General features: G+C 38.5%; 1 protein-coding gene across 6 annotated transcripts in view; it reads left to right on the plus strand.

Annotated features, from left to right (window-relative positions):
* Positions 1 to 22,757, plus strand: part of rbm19 (RNA binding motif protein 19) — a 285,521-nt gene that overhangs the window by 114,910 nt on the left and 147,854 nt on the right. For all 6 annotated transcript variants that reach the window (XM_078554054.1, XM_078554055.1, XM_078554051.1 and 3 more), the window contains one exon: positions 12,036 to 12,141. In XM_078554054.1, coding sequence (XP_078410180.1) covers positions 12,036 to 12,141 — 106 coding nt within the window. The remainder of the gene's footprint in view (positions 1 to 12,035; positions 12,142 to 22,757) is intronic.

Below are 22,757 nucleotides of genomic sequence, written 5' to 3' on the forward strand. Positions count from 1 at the left end.
CGATGTCTGCTGCTGGTGGGATCAGAAAATTCCATCCTTTGAGCGATTTATTGAACGTGGATGTATTTTTCTCTCTCTCCCTCCTGTGTCTCTCACTTTCTCCATTGTAACTCGAATAAATTTATTTTTAAAAGCCAATTTAATGTGTGAATTAAGAATAGGAGGAATGATACATAGTGACTTTGTGTATTTGTGTTGAAATGTAACTGCAGAACATTTTGCATTTTATCAGATTCAACAATTGAATTGTACTATAACCTAATATCGGGAGTATGTTTATATTAAGTAACTGTCCAGGTCTTATTTCAAGAAATTCTCAAGTTCAAGGCTCCTCTCCCAGCTGGAAGAATATGAGATTTAAAAGAAAGCAACAACTGCTGAACAAAAGCAGATAGCACTTTTTACAATGTCTTTCACTGAGTGGTGACTAAAGGTAGTCAACAAAAAAATCTTAAATACCATAGTGGATGCTGAGGGCACAGAACAATATGGAGAACTTCAGCTGAGAAGCTAATATACAAGCCAGAACATTTCCATGGCCTAGTTTACTTATGTTTGAATGTCTGCATATAAAAGACAGAATTCCTAATGTTTGGGGTTTTTTGGATTGTTCCTTTGCTACTTCATAAGTATTAAATGGTAGCAACTCCAGTGATGTTATTCCACAGAAAACTTTGTCAAGAATAATGAAGCTGTCCACAGCTACAATTTTGTAGAAGATGAAATCAGCAAGAAGTATGCCATCTCACCTTGTCACATTATTGTTCATGATCTGTTTATAAAAAGGAGAAACAAAATAAATCAGAAGACCAGTAAGCCCTATAAACTTGTGATTCCCTCCTTCAGAGAATGATTGCCATTTATTCACAGTAATCCTCAGTTCGGGAGAACTGTGCATTCTAGAATCATATTTGTGAAAATTAAATACAATGTTATGATATTTTACATGTGGAATAGGCATTCATAGCATGTCAGTAACGTGAAAGTCAAGATTCAAATCAGCTTAATTTGTGCATGCAAATTGGGTTGAATTTACATAGTCTGCTAGCATTCTCTCTTCTAGCAGAACTAATGTACTATCAGAGTTTCATAAAAACTGGATAAGCAATTGATCAAGTATTAAAATAAAAATATATGGTCTACATTAGTAGCCCTATTTTATCCCTCCTACACCTACATAGTACCAAATTTAAAAAAGCAACAATGTGTTCTATAACACATCTTATTTTAAAATCAAGGAAGGGTATACTGTTAAGAAATACGATCATTACAACAGACCTTATGATACTTAATTATTCTATGTTAAATTAATGATTCCAAACTTGCTAGTAATTTAATGAGTCACTATTGTCCTTTATTGGCTCTGTGTTTAATTGTATACATTAGTTTATGCCACTCTTATCATAGTGCTGTAAAAACTTAATTTTGTTTGTCAGTTTGAAGACAATACATATAACAGGCCAGGTATTTATTTTTAAGTAAATGTTCTACCTTTGCCCCTCTCAAATAAATAATTGCATATTTGTATGACAAAATTGCAAAGAGTCTTTAACTTTGCTGTTAAATCAGTAATGTAAAGGTTTCACTTCTATTCCAATGTAGTTCATCAAATTTATAGCTGTTGTGTGGCATTACTAAAGTAGTATAGTTCATAAATCATCCTTTTTTATGAAGTATTTCCTTGTAATCGTATTGATTACTGGAAAAGTTTATTTTTTGTTTTCACTGAAGAAGACAATATTCCCCTTTGGTGTAATCTGAACAAAATCTAATTCTAATTATTTGAACATAACTCAGCAATGTTAATGAGGTCCATCAGTTGTTTATGATCTGAAAAGTATCAATTGTGGCTTGTACATAGTTTGTAAAGATTAAAGTTCAGGACACCACTTCAATTTGGTGATTTGAGTAGACATTAAGTAGCAATTTGGTTACATAAAATATGAAACCACTTTAGTAGGCATTAATAGATTTTTCTGTGTCTAGTAGATTGTTTATTCAGGGAAACTGTCAGTTCTGAAGAAGAATCATACGGACTCGAAACGTTAACTCTGCCTGTCTCTCCACAAATGCTGTCAGACCTGCTGAGTTTTTTCAGCAATTTTTGTTTCTGTGTCATTATTTGTCACTGAGTGTTAGGGAAGATCAGGTGGAGAGAGAATGTATATCTTGGAATAATGATTCAAGAGCTGATCTTGTATATCTAACAAATGGTGCTTTAAGCTGGAATCTGGGATAAAAGTCAAATTCTTGTGTTCCTGATTGAAATTCACCATTGCTCCACTAGTAGGCACCTGATTTAACCCTGATCTGAGCTTCCGACCCCAGATCCTCCTCTTCATCAAGAATGCTTACTTCCATCTCTAATGACGCTTGTCTTAGCCAATCTGGTGCTGAAATCCTCATGTACCAATGCTTTTGTTACCTCCAGACTTGACAATTCCAATGCTTTCCTGGCCAGACTCCCATCTTCCACCTTCTGTAAACTTAGGCTCATCCAAAATTCTGCTACCTACTTTCGTAACTCGCACCAAGACCCGTGCATCCATCACCCATGTGCTCAATGATCTACATCCTTCCATTCGAGCAATATCTCATCTTGTGTTTAAATCCCTCTGCAGTCTCGCCCCTCCCTTTCTCTGCAACCTTCCAATTCTGGCCTCTTGTGCACCCTGATTTCCTTCACCCCTCTGTTTGTGGCTGTACTTTAAGCCCAAGACAGCAAGCTCTGCCTCTCTACTCTTTCTCTTCTTTTAAAACACTACTTAAAATCTATTTCTTTGGCCAAGTTTTTGGTCAGCTATCCTAATATTGCCTTTGTGTTGCTGGATGTCAGATTTTGTCTGCACTTTAGGATGTTTTGTTACATTTAAAGTGCTATTTAAATGTATATTCTTACTCTAAAGTTTATAGCAGTGTCAATATTCTGTTCATGAGCCTATAAGAAGTTTGTTTTCTTGTTTTTCACAAATACAGGCCAGGATGCAGAGCTAAATTTGGTGGATTCTAGCTAATCTATGGTTCATTATTAATCCATATTTTTTGATTGTTATCAGATACTGCTTTATTTTACATTTAGTAAATGCAGTTCCCAAGTGCAATAGTGGATAGCTATTGAAATTGGAAGTAATTAATTTTGTTTCTTAGCGCTTAAGCTGTAAAATAAAAACAGATAAGAACATAATATTATGAAATAAAATCTATTCAGGCTAACTTCATAAAACCATTTTAACATCCAGATTTGGGTTCTGACCTTCTGTGAACATTTGTGAATCCCAGCCATTGTTTGTATCCTATAGTGAGCAATATAGACGGAAAAGGGAATGCACCTACCTTTTTTTTATTTCTGTCTTTAAAATGCCCCAAAGCACTTCCTGTAAGACAGCGCATGACTTCCTCCTCATACTCTATATAACACAATTTGCATCCAGCCCATCTGTTTTTTTTTTCCCTTTGGCAATAATTTGCTAAACCATGCTGTTCCCAATGTTGCTCAGAAATCTAGAGAGGTCACTTATTGAGAATGGAAGAAACAGAAAGAACAGGTTTTTTTTACCCACTTGGTAGACTTGCATCAGATTTGGAAAAAACGTCAAGTAGGTGTCTTTCCACTTATACAGTGATGAATAGTGCACTTTTGTGCGGTATATTCTGTTGCAACAAGCAACCAGTGGCATTGTTGCATAATAAGATGAATAACCAGGTACTGATACCACATCAGTATGTAGAAGAGAGTTTAATGCATACTTTGTATCAACGTCAAAGTCTGTTAAGCTTAGCAAAAAGCATATGTGTGCTTCTTCTCCAAAATGCAGAACTTATGATGTACACTTTGTCCTGTCTTGGAGTATAGAGCCCAAAAAGTAACAGGTTAGAATTTTTAAACCAGTGCAGGGGGTATGTAGAAAAGATATCGGTATTGGATTCTCCCAACTCACAAGCTGATGTCTTTGTACTGCTTTCCCAGTCACAAGTTAAACCACAAAAAGTTTGCCCAACTGGAATACCCAGAATCCATGGGGAACTGCACAAGCATCACCACCAGTTCACAGTCCTGTGATGACATGAAGTGAGATGAGTGAAATAAACCACTTGGTTAACAAATTCTAGTTAGAATTATGATTTGGAAAATTCAACTTGAATGTATGCTTGAAGCTTAGAGCTGAACCCTTTGCATCCTGAAGCAATATTGACTAAGAACTAATTGAAATTTGATTGACTCTTCAAATTGTTGCCTTCCATGTGCTGATGGTTTGGTATAGATATTGTCAAAGCAAACAAATTTTGATGCACCAACAATAAATCTATATTGAAATATGATTGCTACAAAAATCTAATTCACATGAATAGTGGGATATGAAGTTATTACATGAAGGATAACTTCCAAATAATGAGGAAGGGTCTAATCAGGTATCATTAGCCCTTAATACTGTTCCCGTTGACTTTAGCAGATGTGTTAGTGCTAATGCCATTTGCCTGCTATGCATATTGGACAGTCTGTATACGTCCATACAATATCAAAATATTGTGGATTCTGGAAATCTGAAATAAATACATAAGGTTATAATTTCCGAGCTCCCCAGCATCGGATTGGTGGGGGTTAGACAGGGGGCGGTGGTGGGGGGTAACCCCAAAGATGCGCTGAGGAATCCCCATCGGAAATTCCCAGGTAAGGGTTTGCACAGCAATTGTCTATACTGTGAACCATCCAAAAATGTGATTTAAATTGCAAACTTTGTATGGTTCCGACTGTTACACAAACAGTTATCCAGAAGAAGTTAGAAGAATTAAAACCTCTTCTAACTTCTGGGTAACTATTGTAAAGATGCAGACTGACCCCCACACCCAACCTCCCCCCAAGGTCCAGCCCACCTCACCCCACCCTCCACCACCACCTCCCTCGCAATGTTCCATCCCACACCCCCTCCAGGTCCGACCCACTCCCCCTTTCCGAGGTCCAACCCCATCTCCACAGTTGAGCTACTGCCGTAGAAAAGGGGGCATGTCCTCCTTCTATTCAATGGAGTTGGTCTTCGATGCTAGCCCTCGGGGACGAGCTGCACTGCTCGGACCTTGCCCAACCTTCTGACTCAGGCCAGGCGAGACGGGCTCAGAAAAAAATCCATGTAAGTAGTTGGGCACAGAATGGCAATCTGACGCTAATTGTGACACACACAAAGTTATGGCTGAAATGCTGGAAATTCTCAGCAGGTCATGCAGCAGCTGTGGATATAGGAACAGCGTTAACATTTCAAGCTGAGGACCATTCATCAGAATTGGAAAAAGTTAGAGATGTTAAGCACATACAGAGATGGGAAAGAGAAGAGTGGGGTAAGGACAAAAGGGAAGGCCTGAGATAGGGTGGAAAGCAGGATTCATTAAATGACAAAGGAATGATGGTGCAAGGTAAAAGAAGATGGTAATGGGCCAGTGAAGAAACAAAAGATAGGCCCGCGAAGGTGTAAATGGTAAATGCAGAATCATCGTCAGTAGCTGCTGTCTGAAATAAAGGTAGTGGCAGTGATGATCTGAAATTGTTGAATTGTTGAGCTTCATTAAAGCACTGTGTGCACCCAAGGTCAGAATGGGGAATTTAAGTTACAAGTGGCCAGGGTCAGGCTTGCAGACTGAATGTAGGTGTTCTGCAAAGCGATTACGCAAATTGCATTTGGTTTCCTTAGTCTAACGGAGACTACATTATGAACATCAAATACAGTACACTAACTTGAAGGAAGTACAAGTAAGTTGCTGTTTCCTCTGGAAGGAGTGTTTTGGGACCTTGGATGATGGGAAGATAGGAAGTAAAAGGGCAGGTGTTGCATCTCCTTTGCAACCAAGGTCCCAAAACACTCCTTCCAGAGGAAATGGCAACCTGTTTGTTTTAAACCTGTGAGGAACATTTTTTTCCTTAACAAGATTTCAAAATGTCCCATTTAAAGCCTGTTAATTACTGTATTTGCTGACTAGACTTAAATTATCCTGTTAAAATCAAGTACATGGTATATGCTACTGGAACTCCGTACTTTATAGTTTTGACTTCTCATACTTTTCTCTAATACAATGTATAACCGTATAATGTATTGGTGAAAAAAGATTTTTTTAGTTGAAGCTTTTCATCTTGCATTCATCTGGACAATTCGCAAGAATACCAAATGCAAAGGGAATAATAATTTGTTTTGCATGAGAGTGCTGATTGGTTGGCAAGTGGACTCTGATTGATAGAGGAGTCGCCACGGGGAATGCACCATTTGATGGTGACTGACAGTTAACTACCAAGCGTTGTTGAAATTTAAACAGGGCAACTTGAATCTGGTCAAGGCATTGCCCTGAGGAATGAACCAATGAATGGCTGTCACTTATTTTGTTTAGCTGAAACAGGCTCAATGTGTGTACTTGTTCTTTCTGTCTGCAAAGAATAGGGCCCTGTGTATTAATATATGTAGCTTCCAGTACACGCAAACGTGCCACACTGCAAACCCAATTGACAATCTTAAATTGGTTGTCAGTGTAATTCTTAGAACACAGGATTATTTAGCAAATATTGTCCAATCGTGGAATCACACTTAATGTTGGACACTGTGTTTTGAGTTTTGCAAGCACAGGCTGGTTTGATACGATCCGTACCTTGCCTTTTGCGAACAGCGGAAGGGACATGCTGTTTGATACGACCTGCCAGTCTTTGGGAGGTACTTTGGCATCTCACTGGCGCTGAAATTCATATACCACATTACTCATTTGTGTGATAGGCGGAACGTCTTTTTGGCTTGATGGCAACCTCTTGTTATTGGCGAATATCACTCATGTTGCTACTGCATAGCAGCAGCGTAAAACAGCTAACTTCACCTGTTGCTCAAATGTTTGAGACATTTTGCCCTTCCAGAGTAATCTGAGGTAAGCTGGGCATGTTGAACTGTAGCAATCCCAACACGTATGTTAACTAGTGAAGGTAGGCTTGCAGTAGACTGTGGTGGAGAAACCCCTGGCAGATTTCTCAACTAGTACATCAAGGAAAGGGAGTTCATTTGACCGCTACATTTCAAAGGTGAATTTGAGTGCAGGATGGAACCCATTAAGACATGCAGGGAAATTATTACATGCTCCTACAAATTTAAATATAGCAAATGTCTCATCCAAATACTGGAAATGAGCAAGTGGTAGGAGGTTAGGTGTCATTTCATCGAAGACATGTGTCTCATGGCACCCAACAAAGATGTTTGTGAGAGCTGGGCCTAGAGGGGATCGCATGGTAACACCATCTATTTGGGCATGTATGGTGTCATTAAAACTGAATTCAACTGCGCAAGTTGCTGAGTTCATAAGTTCGATGAATACCGATTCACACGGTGGTGGCTTGCCTAGATCACCATGATGTAGTGCTGCAGAGAAAATATCTATGGCTTCCTTAAGTTGGAACATTGTGGATAGGCTAGCAATGTGAAATGAGCAAATAGACACAGCACTAATATCGAAATGCAAGTTATGTATGGTGGTCTACGTAAATGTGAAGGAATCCTTCACTGTGCAAGGAAAACTTGCTCAAAACTGGTTGTAACAATTTGCCCAACCATTTGGCCAATTCATGTTGTGCAGAACCAGTAATAGATAAGAAAAGATGTAAAGGGACATCACTTGTGTGTGTCTTGGGCGGCCCATGCATAATGTGGATGCAGCGAGCCATGTGGACGAACCCATATTGTAATGTTCTGCGTGACCCTCATACTGACTGCACATGACAAAGAATCATGAAATTTTCACTTGTACTTCTGCATTGATTCTGTCCACATAGATCAGTCAGTATCATCCAGCTTCTCTTCAGATGAATTCCCCTGTGGCTCCATGCCTGAAATAGCCAGTTTGCTTAACCAAAGCTCACTGAACACTGGTGTCCGTCTGCAATAGCTGGCATGCTTAACATGCTGTAAGCGGAAACTTTGTAATTGACAGTACGGTAATGGCAAATGGTTTGCGCTATTTGCCCAATTTAAACATGCCATTAGAAGTGGTGGGGACTGTGTATTAAGCTCTTAATGGATATTAAGATTTTTGTGGATGTTTTTGCATAACTAATATATGTTGAATCTCTTGAAATGCCTGCGTAACCTTCTGTTTTAAGAATTTAGGCTCTTTAAGATGTGAAAACATAAGCTAGGGAATATGGCACAAAATGGTCCAATGATCTAATGTTTTGCCTAAAAATGTTATGTAAAATAAACAGTAATGGAGTTGTGTGAAGGCTATAACTCTGTGTTTCAAATGACAGTAATTGACTCTGCTTGGAAATAATTCCCATATTCTTATCCTAGCTATTTAATTATTTTAAAATCTTTTCTCAACTTTCCCTGCTGCTAAAGATTGTTAAGAGCAATGCTTGCGTTTAAATTGTATTTTTAAATTTAATGCTGTTGTAAATACAGTTAAGAAGTTGACATTGTTCTATATTTACTCAAAGAATTTTAAAAGAAATTACAAATGTTTGATGGAAGGAAAGAGTTAGCACTCCTTAAACTTAGGTACACATGTTAATGTGACATGTTCTGACTTGCTGTAAATTTGGAACCAATTTAATGATCAATATTTACCATATTTTGATGTAATAAGAATAACATAATTATACCAAGGTGTCACAAGTGCCAAATCAATGCCTTTTTTTGTAGTTCAGATTTCAAAATATCTGCCCTATTTCACATTCATAGTGCTTTTTTTTCTGTGCTTATACTTGTGACCCCTGTGGCTGATTGTGGATTTTTCTTAAAGCTACATGACTAATGCTTTGTTCCTTCAGTCTAGCAGTGCCAATTTCATAATGGCAAGCATCTCTTGAAGCCTAACATTTGAATTTTCATTATATTAAAGGTCATGAAAGGAGTGCAGAACAAAGTGGATTTACTGTGTTTGCATCTGTTTTGCAGCTGTTTTGGTATCTCCTTTAACCTCTGCTTCAGCCACCCTTCTCGTATCTTCTATTAGATCTAATAAATCGGTCCTGTCATTACACAGATGTTGCACAGTTAGGGACATTCAGCTTATTTTTGAATGATTGTTCAGGGTGCTGGCACAGTCATGATATGCTTCACAGCGTATGCATAACATTTCTGCTTAACTCTGATTTTCCTTCTTGAATATTGCATAGGCAGAATTTTGAAAGGGAACGTGCAGATTCATTTGTGGTTTTCATAATCCCAAATTTGCACACTGTAGTGTTTCAGGAAATGCTGGAGATAAATGCTTGATCATGCTGGGTGCATTTAGTTAACGCTGTATATAGTTTCAGCCTCTCTGTTGCTTATTAAAGTATTCATTACTACAGATTCTAGGCTCACATTTCATTTTAGTCTAATATACAGAACATATTTATTTTTGGATAGTGAGACACAAAAATAATTAGATGTAATTAAAAATCAGGTGCATTGTACATGACCATGGCAGCATTTCTTGCTATTACAAACCAAGCAAATCATTCAAAAAGAGTGCAATTAAATAAATCCGCTGTTATTTATTTAATGGATAATTACTTCTCATGTTCTTCTCTCATTGTAAGCTAAAATTTGTGATTTCTATTTGATTTAAAATCAGTAAATTCTGCACTTAGTTTTGTTTGTAGGCTGCAATTGATACTTTCTACTTCATGAAATTTATAGTACTTGTATTTAATTTACTTATAAATATGAGTAATTTTAAAAATAGAAATAGAAGATGGAAGCAAATGGTCGTTCTCTAGTACTTTTTCTGAAACTGCTATGTTTTTGTTAATATAATATAAAACCATCTGATTCATGTTCTTTTAACTGGTTTGTTTATTGGCAGAACTCACAAAAAATATTAGTTATTTACACCTGTCTGTATCATTGCAGAATAAATTATTTTCTCTTTTCTATGTAGCAATGTCTCGAATAAATGCAATTGTTGGTTGTAGACTGGAATACAGTAAAAGAGTGCATTACATGTAATCTTTATTGACTGAATAACCATAATATCACCCAGAAAGCCTTCTATTTTAAAAAACACGCCATACATACAAATTAGCTTTTTGTTGGTTGAAGTTTTAAAGTACTTGTCCTGAAGCCAGTACCATGTGCTGCTTCTGAGAGAAGGTTGAGTTGCTGTTAGCCTATAGTTCTCTTGCAAAATGTTCCGGAAAGCATTGAAACAACTCCAGGTTTGCACGGATTGATACAAATCACAACAGAACAACTCAGCAGTTCTACTTTTATATAGTTGTATATAGTTAACGCTACATCCTGTATTCTAGTTTTGTTCAAAGGGCCATTTGCCTCTGTTCGTGAGAAAATACAGTACCTCTTAAGTCAGTTTCATTTATTTTCTGACCCACATTTTTCATTGAAATTGATGTAGTTCCCTTAAGTAATGCAAAACTCATTCAGGTGTAATTTTTATAGTTTATTACAGATTCATTATTATGTTGTTATAGATTATTAAAGCTTGAACATACTTTAATAACGAGGAGTCCACCACCAGATATGGATTCAGGTGTGCTGTAAATTTCAACTCCATTTATGTCAGTTGTGCCCATAAGAGGCCTAAGCATCTGATTTTTATGGGAGTTACACTGCACCATATATGTTTGCATGATGACATTATCTAGGGGACCTTAATAATATATTTTGTAGCCTGCTGTGGATATTCGTGTCTTTTGTACATGTACAAAAGGAGTAGGCCTGTCAGTCCTTTGAGCCTGTTCTGCCATTCCATAAGATCAGGGCGGATCTTCTACCTCAGCTCTAATTGCTCACATTAAATCTGTGTCTCTTGATTCCCTTAGTATCCAAAAATATGTTGATCTTTGACTTGAATACTCATTGACTGAACATCCACAGCTCTCTGGGGCAGAGAATTCCAAAGTTTCACAACCCTTTGAATGAAGAAATGTCTCCATATCTCAGTGCTAAATAGCTGAAGGGATACTGATCAAACACTTGGTTCTTTGATGCTGGATAAACTGCTTTACCTCACGTAAATTAGCGTGCATAAGTTATGATCAGACTCACCTAAGTTCAATAGGTACAATTTGTCTTTGTCTTTAATTATATAACAATATTGAAGGGCTATACTTTCCCACACTAGTGGGATACCTTCTTTCAGTTCAACAAATTTAAGATCTAAGTAGGCAGCTGCATTGTATCCTCCTTTAAGCGCCTTACTTATTTGCAGCTTTCTCTTTGGAAAGCTGACTGCTGTGCTCGATTCTGCACCTTTCTCTTACCTCTGTATGTTCACAGCCAATGGGATCAAAGAATCCCCAACACATTGGCTACGGTGTTTTTGAGTTCAAGACTATCTTTAGTATCTAGAACTTAAGTGGAAAAATGCTTTTTCTGGCCAGTTTCCAGCTGGGGGTAAATGTATATTATGAACAATGATAGAGGATAAAATTAATTAATTATTTTAAATTTAAGTGAGTGGGGAAGAAAAACTGAATTAAGTAAATTGGAGAGCTGGAGTTAAGGTAAAAAATAAAGTGGAAAGTTAATGTCATAAAAATAGAACAGAAAATAGGAGAAGAGAACAGGAAAAGAATGGTAGTATTTAGTTTTTGTGTAAAATGTAATTTAGTTTTTTTGGGTCATTATATGAATAATGCTATTGGCAATTGAACAAATTCATTGTTTCAATAACTTGTTTCGGCACTATAGTAAATGAGCTGAAAACTAAACCAGTTGGCCCAGTGAGACAGAAATTCCCCTGAATTAACCAGTAGTCTATAAGCTAGTGGTGTCATGTACAAATAGTTATGTTGGTTACCATGTAAATATTTAGTGATATTATGGGCTAGTAAAATTCTTTCTTGAATTTTGAGATTATTTTTTGCCTCTGTAGCATACAATGTATTTCTACCTTGCTAACAAGTGTTGATTTGTCCGATTGCAAAAAATTAAAAGGGAAATTGGCCATTCCTTGGCCCAGAATTCAAAAACATATAAAGGTTGTTCCCAAACATTTGGGCGCAGTGTGGTATTTAGTAGCAATAATGGATTAGATATATTAAATCCATCAATATGTTTTTTTTTCTGTTTCAGTACTTTTGGAGAAATAAAGACTGTACGACTGCCTAAGAAAATGGGTGGAACTGGCGCACACAGAGGCTTTGGATTTGTAGACTTTCTCACTAAACAAGATGCAAAGGTGCAGTAATTTACAAGATAATCTTTGTTGGGTGTGAAAATGGATTTGACCAGCTTCGTACATGGTTAACTTTAATGACTTCAAAATAAGTAACTAAATGTAAGAGAGGTCTTCTGAGCCCAGAGGAGAAAGCTGCAGACTCCCTTTCCCTGCAGTGAGGATCTCCCAAGCCCTGTCCTTATCTGCAAATCAAGGGCTGTCCAATTTTCTGCTTCTGGCGGCTGCTCTGCCCTCTTTTCACCTGCTCAATATCCTTGGGATTGAAGTCAACCCTTCATTGGAAATCCATGGCATATATGACTTATAGAATCATTGAATCATAGAATGGTTGCAGCACTGAAGGAGGACACTCAACCCAGAAGGACACTCTTCCCAGAAATACTAGGGAACCAAGGGTCTCGTGAAAAGGAGGAATTGAAGGAAATTAGTATTACTAAAACAATAGTGCTGGAGAAATTAATGGAACTGAAAGCCGATAAATCCCCAGGGCCTGGTAATCTACATCCCAGGGTACTAAAGGAGGCCATGGAAATAATCTTTGCCTCCACCTATCGCTGGTCTTCTATCCAGCTTCGCCCCCCTTAAACAGTATAAATTTCATCATATTTTTACTTCTCTTTAGCTCTGAAGAAGAGTCATACGGACTCAAAATGTTAACTCTGTCTTTCACTCCACAGATGCTGTTAGATCTGCTGAGTTTTTCCAGCATTTTCTGTTTTTGTTTCAGATTTCCAACATCCGCAGTATTTTGCTTTTATTGAAATAGTGGATGCATTGGTTGTCATCTTCCTAGATTCTGGAAAAATCCCGGCAGATTGGAGGGTGGTAAATGTAGCCCCGCTATTTAAAAAAGGAAGGAGGGAGAAAATGGCGAATTATAGACCAGTTAGCCTAACCTCAGTAGTAGGGAAAATGCCAGAGTCTATTATAAAGGATGTGATAACAGGACACTTAGAAAAATATCAACGGGATTAGACAAAGTCAACGTGGATTTATGAAAGGGAAATCATGTTTGGCAAACCTACTGGAGTTCTTTGAGAATGTAACTAGCAGAATAGCTAATGAAGAACCAGTGGATATGGTGTATTTGGATTTTCAGAAAGCTTTTGATTAAGTCCCACATAAGAGGTTAGTGTATAAAATTAAAGCACATGGGATTGGGGGAATATATTGGCATGGATTGAGAATTGGTTAGCAGACAGGAAGCAGAGAAGGAATAAATGGGACTTTTTCGGAGTGGCAGACAGTGACTAAGTGGCGTACTGCAGGGGTCAGTGCTTGGGCCCCAGTTATTCACAGTATATATCAATGATTTGGATGAGGGAACCAAATGTAATATTTCCAAGTTTGTTGATGACATGAAACTTGGTGGAAATGTGAGCAATGAGGAGGACATTAAGAGGCTTCAAGGCGATTTAGACAAGTTGAGTGAGTTGGCAAATACATGAGATGCAGTGTAATGTGGATAAGTGTGATGTTATCCACTTTGGTAGGAAAAATAGAATGGCAGAGTAATATTTAAATGGTGATAGATTGGGAAATGTTGATGTGTAAAGGGACCTGGGTGTCCTTGTACATCGATCACTGAAAGCAAGCATGCAGGTGCAGCAAGCAGTTAACAACGCAAATGGTATGTTGGCTTTCATTGCAAGAGGACTTGAGTACAGAAGTAAGGATGTCTTACTGTAGCTGTACAGGGCCTTGGTGAAATCACACCTGAAGTAGTGTGTGCAGTTTTGGTCTCCTTACCTAAGAAAGGATATCCTTGTCATAGAGGGAGTGCAACGAAGATTCGCCAGACTGATTCGTGGGATGGCAGGGTTGAGGAGAGATTGGTTCGACTAGGCCTGTTTTTGCTGGAGTTTAGAAGAATGAGAAGGGTTCTCATTGAAACATACGAAATTCTGACAGGGCTGGCCAGACTGGATGCAGGGATGATATTTCCTCACGCGGGGGGGCAGGGGTCTAAAACAAGAGGTCACAATCTCAGGATATGGGGTAGACCATTTAGGACTGTGATGAGGAGAAACCTCTTCACTCAGAGGGTGGTGAACCTATGGAATTCTGTACCATAGAAGGCTGTGAAGAACAAGTCACTGAATATATTTAAGAAGGAAATAGATTTCTGAACTCTAAAAGCGTCAAGGGGAATGGGGAGAGCGCAGGAGTACGGCATTGCGATAGAGGATCAGCCATGATCATATTGAATGGCGGAGTAGGCTTGAGGGGCGGAATCACCTACTCCTGCTCCTGTTTTCTGTGTTTCTATGTCTCTAACCTGTCATCTGTGCCAGCTGTCTGCAAAATTTTTCTTCAGGTAATAATGCAATTCCCCTTTGAAAGTCATGATTGAATGTGCCTCCACCACACTCTCAGGCACTGCATTCCAGATCCAAACTGATCTGCCCTAAGAAAGTTTTTCCTCGTCACCATTTCTTCTTTTGCCAATCCTCTGAAAAGAGTTTCCTCTGGTTCTTGATCTTTCCACCAAAGGCAACAACTTCTCCCGATCTATACTGATCAGACCCCTCATCAGGTTGAACACCTCTATCATATCTCCTCCTAACTTTCTCTTCTCTAAGGAGAATACCTCCAGTTACTCCAATCTACCCGCGTAGCTGAAGTTCCTCACCTCCAGAACCATTCTCCAGAACCAGAATCTTTTCTGCACTCTAGCTAATGCCATCACATCCTTCCTAATGTGTGGTGCCCAGGACCGAACACCATATTTCAGTTGAGATTGAACCAGTGTTATAGACAGGTTTATCATAACTTCCTTGCTTTTGACTCTATGCCCTGTTTATCAAGCGCGGGATCCCATATGCTTTATGAACCACTTTTTCAATCTGCCCTGCTACTTGAATGATTTGTGCAAATATACCCCCAGGGTCCTTCTGCTCTTGAATTATACCGTTCATCAGATATTGCCCCTTCTCGTGCTTTCTACCTAAATGAATCATTTCACACTTCTCTGCATTAAATTTCATCTGCCAGTTGTCCGCCCATTCCACCAGCCTGTCCACGTCCTTTTGAATTTTATCACTATCTTCCTTGCAGTTCGCAGTATTTCGAGTTTTACGTCATCTGCAAATTTTGAAATTGCACCCTGTACACCCAAGTCTAGGTCATTAATATATATCAGGAAGAGCAGGGGATCCTAACACTGACCCCAAGGGAACCCCACTATAGAATCATAGAATAGTTACAGCACAGAAGGAGGTGGTGGCTTAGTGGTATTGTCACTGGACTAGCATTCCAGAGAGCCAGGGTAACGCTCTGGGGACCCGGGTTTGAATCCCACTATGGCAGATGGTGAAATTTGAATTCAGTAAAGATCTGGAATTAAAAGTCTGGTGATGACCATGAGACCATTGCCGATTGTCATAACCTAATGTCCTTTAGGGAAGGAAATCTACCACCCTTACCTGGTCTGGCTGACATGTGACTCCAGACCCACAGCAAAGTGGTTGACTCTTAAATGCCCTCTGAGCAAGGGCAATTAGGGACAGTCAATAAATGCTGGCCAAGGCAGTAATGCCCACATCCCATGAACGAATAAAGAATTTTAAAAATCTTGTCTGTGCCAGCACTCTGCAAGAGCAACTCACCTAGTCCCACTCCCATGCCTTTTCCCTGTAGCCCTGCAAATTTTTTGTCTTCAGATAATGAACTAATTCTCTTTTGAAAGTCGCTATTGAATCTGCCTCTATCACACACGGGCAGTGCACACCAGATCATAACTACTTGCTGCCTATATGCTTTGTTCCAGTCCAAAAAAAAGCATTCACCACTCGTCTCTGCTCTGTCACTCAGTCAATTTCTTATCTGTGCTGCTACTGTCTCTTTTATTCCATGGGCTATGCCTTTGCAGACAAGCCTGTTATGTCGCACTTCGCCGAATGCCTTTTGGAAACCCATGTACACCATTTCAACTGCAATATCCTCATCAACCTTCGCTGTTACCTCATCAAAAACTCAAGTTAGTTAAACAGTATTTTCCCTTAACACATCCATGCTAGCCTTCCTTAATTAATTCATATTTGTCCAAGTGACTCTTAATATTGTCTTGGGTTATAATTTCTAAAAGCTTTCCCACAATCAAGGCCAAACTGACTGGCCTGTAGTTACTGGGCTTATCTTTACACATTTTTTAAACAAAGGTGTAACATTTACGATTCTCCAGGCATCTGGCACCACCCATGTATCTTAGGAGGATCAGAAGATTATGGCCAGTGCCTCCACAATTTCCACCCTTACTTCCCTCATTTTCCATAGCTGCATGTAATCCGGTCCTGCTGACTTATCAACTCCTAAGTACAGCCAGCTATTTAATACCTCCTCTTTATCAATTTTAAGCCTGTCCAGTGTCTCAAGTACCTCCACTTTTGCTAAGACTTTGTCAGCATCGTCTTCCTTGGTAAAGACAGATGCAAAGTACTCTTTTAGTATCTTAGCCATGTCCCTCTCCTCCATGTGTAAAACCCACTTTTAGGTCCCTAATTGGCCCCACTCCTCCTTTTACCACCTTTTTACTATTTATATTCCTATAGAAGAATTTTAGATTCCTTTTATGTTAATTGCCAGTCCCTCCGCTCTTTGTTTCTCTTATTTGTTTTTTCCACTTCCCACCTGAACCTTCAGCCTGGTTCTCAATTGTATTGTTCCTCTGACATCAGTTATATGCATTCTTTTCCAAATTCATTTTACTCCCTATCTCTTTCGTCATTCAGGGAGCTCTGGATTTGTTTGCCCTACCTTTGCATCTCGTGGAAATATACCTCGACTCTACTCGAACTATCCCCTCTTTAAAGGCCAGCCTAGTGTTGTTACAATTTTGCCTGCCAATCTTTATTTCCAATTTACCTGGGCCAGATTCATTCTGACCCCAATAAAGTTAGCCCTCCCACAATTAATTATCTTTACTCTGGATTGCTCCCTGTCTTTCCATAGTTAACCTAAACCTTATGATACAATGATCACTGTCCCCCAAATGTTCTCCTACTGACTCTTAATCCACTTTACCCACATCATTCCCCAGAACCAGATCGAGAAATACCTCCTTCCTTACTGGACTGGAAACATACTGATGTAGAAAATTCTCTTGAACACCCTCTAGAATCTCTTGACCCTCTTTGCCCTTTTACACAATTATTGTTCCAGTCTATATTAGGATAATTAAAGCCCCTGTGAGAAATACTCTATATTTCTCGTGCCTCTCTGTAATTTCATTTCAAATTTGTTCCTCTATGTTTTTCCCATTAGTTAGTAGCTTATAGAATTTATCCAGCAATGTAATGACATTTGTGTTGTTTCTTAGCTGCAACCAAATAGATCCTGCCCTTGATCCCTCTAGGACACGCTGCCCTTTGAGCACTATAATGTTCTGATCAATCATTGCTGCTACTCTCCTTTCCTATCTTTCCTGAGCACCTTGTATCCAGGAATGTTTGATAGCCTCGACTTCTACTTGCATTTGCTACTAACTAGAGTTTTAATAAATGCCAAAGTCACGTAGATCTAAAAAATCAAAATGTAAGAGAACCACTTTTCGTGATAAATGTGGACCAAGAAAATATGTTATCAGAAAATGCTAGAAATACTCACCAGGTCTGGCAGCATCTATGGAGAGCTCTGACCTGCTGAATATTTCTAGCATTTTTTCTGTTTCCATTTCCAGCATCCACAGAATTTTGCCGTTAGACTAGGAAGAAATCTGGCAATGGATGATATCCTGCATGTCACCAGGACAGGCTATTCATTGAGGCAGCGTATTCCAAGATGGTGGAAGGCTTAACTTCAGTTTGTAGTTAGGATCTTTAAGCACAGTTAGAGGTCATTTGCCCCATTGTACCTGTCATCTTTTTGGAAGAGCCGTATGACAAAAGCAATAGTCTAAGCAGGTCTGTAAGTTTGCCAGTTCAAGTTTCAGTGTTTCAAAAAAAGTCACCAGTGAGACAATTGATGAGGATTTAAATTAATCATTGCCCTAGTGGATAAGCTTGATTTTTTTTTGGAGCCTATTTTGGATTAAATTATTTTTATTATGGCTAACACAGACTCTTGTATTGGCAGAGGCTTAGTTCTGAAAGTTTACCTGTGTGACATGAGTTTCTTGAATAGTAGCTCTAGCTGTTGACTTGAACAATGGTCACTTTTTAGATTTGTGACAGGTGTGAGTATGGAACACAAAAGAATTAGACCTATTGAGCTGCTTTCTTCAAGCAGGCCATTTACAGTTGGCCATAATATCTAGTGTCCCTCAATTTATTTAATCTCATGGGATGCGATTCACCTTCCCAACCCCCACCTCAAACAAAGCAGAATTTGAATTTAAGTTTGAAATTAGTATTGCTTCTCATTCAATATCAGAGTACAAATCGGAACCTCTTTCCATCCCGTAGTGAATCTCGTGTGGCCTGTGAATGTCAACATTGTTTTTCTCAGGTCTATAGGTGAGTGTTAGAAGGTCGGAAGTTTGGACTGATTTTGATCAGCAACTTTTGTGATTTATTCAGAATGACAAAGGAAAGGTTTAACTATATGGTGAGTGATTTGTGTTGTTAACTCAAATATTAGAAAGATTTTACATTCTAATAAGTAAGCTCCATGTACATTGCAAATAATTGATGAATAGCCATAAAAATGTGCTTTTATTTCTAAAGTATTATTAAATTACTTTAAATGGAATTAGTGAACATTTGTGATTTTTAAATGTTTGATACATAATTTTTTAGTATTCATTTCTATTAATATTTAGGAGATGATGGTGTAGTGGTAATGTCACTGGGCGAGTAATTCAGAGGCCCAGGCTAATACTTTGGGGATATGGGTTCAAATCCCACCATGGCAGTTGATGGGATTTAAATTCAATTAATTAATAAAATCTGGAATATAAAGATAGTCTCAGTGATGATGACCATGAAAATATCATCAATTGTTGTGAAAACCCACCTGGTCCATTGTCCTTTAGGGAAGAAAATCTGCCATCCTTACCTGATCTGGCCTACATGTGACTCCAGACCCAAGCAATGTGGTTGACTCTTGACTTCCCTCGTCAATGGGCTAGTAAGCCACTCCTTTCAAGGGCAATAAGGGATGGGCGACAAATGCTAGCCTTGCCAGCAACGCCTACATCCCATGAAAGAATAAAAAAAGCCAATGGCCTCCTACTGAAATAAATTTTTGAAAATTTCCCACTTTAGGGCAATTTTACTTTGATGCAATGTACGATTAACTAAAAGTTTTTGTATGTTGTTCAGGCTCCTGGGATTTTCAGTCACGTACTAGATATTGCTTTACCATGTAGCTACTTTAAATCATTAGTCATTGCATTTGTTAATTAAGCCTATTAAGGCCATTAAAGTTGTAATTAACAAAGATTTTTCATTGCTCATCTAACATTATGGTTGACAGGAGGGCGAAGAGGCCAGGCGGCCTTTACATTTTTCAGGAAACCTCATCCACGGGCGGGATGAGGTTTCCGTTATTAAATTTTTAAAAAATGTATGGACAGAATTTTCTCCATGTATATGTTCAGGTGACTGATTCTGATGCGTGGCACTTTTTCCAGATTTTAAAATCTGTTTTTATGGCATTTAAATTCTTCAGCTTCCTGAGGCAGCTCTCTACCTTCAGGGAGCTTTCATTCCGCACGCACCACCCCCCCCCTCCCCCACCGCCACCCCAACCGCTGACCTCAGCACTTGCCCTCCTCCCGCCCTGACCCTGGCATCGCTGAGCCTTTCAGCGTATGGTTCACGCTGGCTGTTAATTGGCCAGCCAACGTGAAATCACGGTTGGGGGCTAATTGCAGTCAGGTGTCCGCTCCCTCGCCACTCCAAGGCCCGCCAATCGCGGGCGCCCGCTGAACTAAGAATCCCCTAGATACTGGTGCAAACAACCCAGTTAAAAATAATAGTGGCAGTTAAAGAAGTGTTTTTTTTTCCCCCTTTGAACACTTTTGTTTATTTGTTGTAAAAATATTGGAGATGGGAGGAAACTGCTGCATTACTGGGTTAGTGGTGGGAGGTTCTGTGATGAAATCTCCAGAAAAGCCTCCAACTCCAGTTGGCAAATCTAATTCTGTGTAACCTTCAATTCACTTTTACGTACCACTGAACACTGCAAAAGGTACATTTTATGAATATGAGCATTAACACTTATAAACCCATAAAAATTAAAACTACTAAGAGTTTCTTTGTTGCCATTTCTCCCCCTTTCTAATGTTGTTTGGTGCAGCTATTTATAGTAAGGCTTCACTTTCCGATAAGAGTTTATTCTAAAATTATTCACTGAAAATTATTTGGGATTTATCATTTTTATATTGAAATTTTAATTTGCTTTCAAAATATGCACATTTTATGCAATACTTTTAATTATAAACAACACTGAATATTATCCAATAATATAACTTGAAACTCAACTAGAAATACTTTTTCAATTCAGTCTTCAACACAAAACATAACTTTTAGAACTAGAGTCTGTATTTTCCTCTTAGCTAATGTTGAATGTTAGAGGGACAATGCTTTATATTCATATCTACATTTTTCAGTAAAGCTAGTCAATTCAATTGAGGAAAATGTAGCCATTCGTTAGTATCTTACATCGAATGATTTATATCTTGCGTTATTTTTAGTTATCTGTATAATTTCAAGCAAGACATAGCCTCATTTTATGACACAAAGTGAAAGCAGGATTTTCTATTTGTTTGAAGTATCCATGTAAATAAAATTTGAAGAGCTGATTGGACTAAAAGTCTTAAAAACATTGAGGTGTCCATTCTTAATCACTCAGTTCCAATATCTGTTGCAACATGCAGGATAAGCTTTTGTTCCTGTTAAGTGCAGTGTCTCTTCTAGAAGAACTTGCTGTGAACATCTGGCTTAGGAGCGAAGTCAATTTCAGGTTGTTAATGTAACATTGAGATGCTTGAAGTGGATTTGAAGCAGGTCTGAGTTTTAATTTGATGTGGTCTATTGTAGAAATCTGGAGAGTCTAATTAAATTGCTGTCAAAGCCAGCTTGCAGAGCTGAAGGCTCTCCTTGAGCAGAACAGCTCCAGATTCTGTGCCAGTGTTTTTAGTTCCAATTTATTGTGGCCACAGTTACACAAGGAAAAGGACTTGAGGCAGCACTTAAACCGTTAAGCATCATCTTCACGGCCAGCAATTTCAGCAGCAGCTTAACTTGGTCAGTTTTCAGAGGCCCGTTTCAAGAAAATACAGTTTGATGACTTGATCACTTTGGAGGTTTTATACCGTTTTGTATTTTTTTTTAAATGCTGGCAAATCTGTAGATTCTGTAAGGAATAGTATTTAAATGAATCTTTAACCCCTTTTTACCTTAATCCCTCTTAATAAAGTTTTATTACCCATGTCTCAGGTTATAAAATGCTAAAATCATAGTTTGCCATTAATCTACATTACGTTAACCAGGTCAGATTATATTAACAATTAAACAAACTAAATTCAGCAACTAGCACAAAGTTTGCCAAATTGTAAAAAAACCAGAACGGAGATCAGTGGCCTAAAACTAAATTTATTAACACATTGAGGATACAATAATTAAAATTGAAGCTTTTTAGATCATCACAGGGTCAAGTGAACTTTAATTGTATCACAGGATCTCATCATCAGTAGGTTTTAATTTAATATGGGATAAAGTTGCACTCAATACCCAAGAGTAATGTAAAGTAAGCAAGTTAGAGTTCTTGTAAAGCTAACCTGTTACACTTTTGACGGGCAAGTAGCTGTAAATACGTTTAAACCTATTCAGCAAATTGCTGATGAGTTTCTGGCTTGATGTACTGGGCCATATTTTGCTATAGCAGGGTACCTAATATAGCTCAGCCGAGAGTTAGCCTTGTCCCTACAGATTTCAGCAACTTCATGGGCAAAAATATTGTAAGTTGAAAGTGAGTTGATAGCAATGACATGAGGGAGACAAAAATACATATGAATATACAAATTAGCAGCAGGAGTAGGCCATTCGGCCCCTCGAGCCCGCTCTGTCATTTGATAATATAATAGCTGATCTGATTGTGGCCTCTACTTTCCTGTCCACCCCCTATGCCCTTTGACTCCCTTAAAGGACAAGAATCTATCTAACTGGCCTGAAAAATATTCACTGACCCTGCCTCCGCTGCTCTCGGCAGGAGAAATCCGTAGACTAACAACTTTCTGAGAAAAAAAATTTCTCCTCATCTCTGTCTGAAATGGGAGACCCCTTATTTCTAAACTGTGTCCTAGTTCTTGTCTCTCCCAAAAAGGGAAACATCCTTTCAGCATCCACCCTGCCAAGGCCCCTCAGGATCTTTATGTTTCAATAAGATTACCTCTCATAAATTGCAGGGAATACAGGCCCAACCTGCCCTCATAAGACAACCCCTTCACCCAGGAATAAATCGAGTGAACCTTCCCTGTACTGCTTCTAATGCAAGTATATCCTTTCTCAAATTAGTAGACAAAACCTATACATAGTACTCCAGAATGGTCTCACCAACACCCTATATAACTGTAGGAAAACTTCCCTAATTTATAATCCATTCTCCTTGCAATAAATGGCAACATTCTTTAACCACTTGCTATATCTGCATTGTAACCTTTTGAGATTTATATA

Source organism: Cetorhinus maximus, chromosome 12 (genome assembly GCF_964194155.1).
Source record: "Cetorhinus maximus chromosome 12, sCetMax3.hap1.1, whole genome shotgun sequence".
Classification (NCBI taxonomy): domain Eukaryota; kingdom Metazoa; phylum Chordata; class Chondrichthyes; order Lamniformes; family Cetorhinidae; genus Cetorhinus; species Cetorhinus maximus.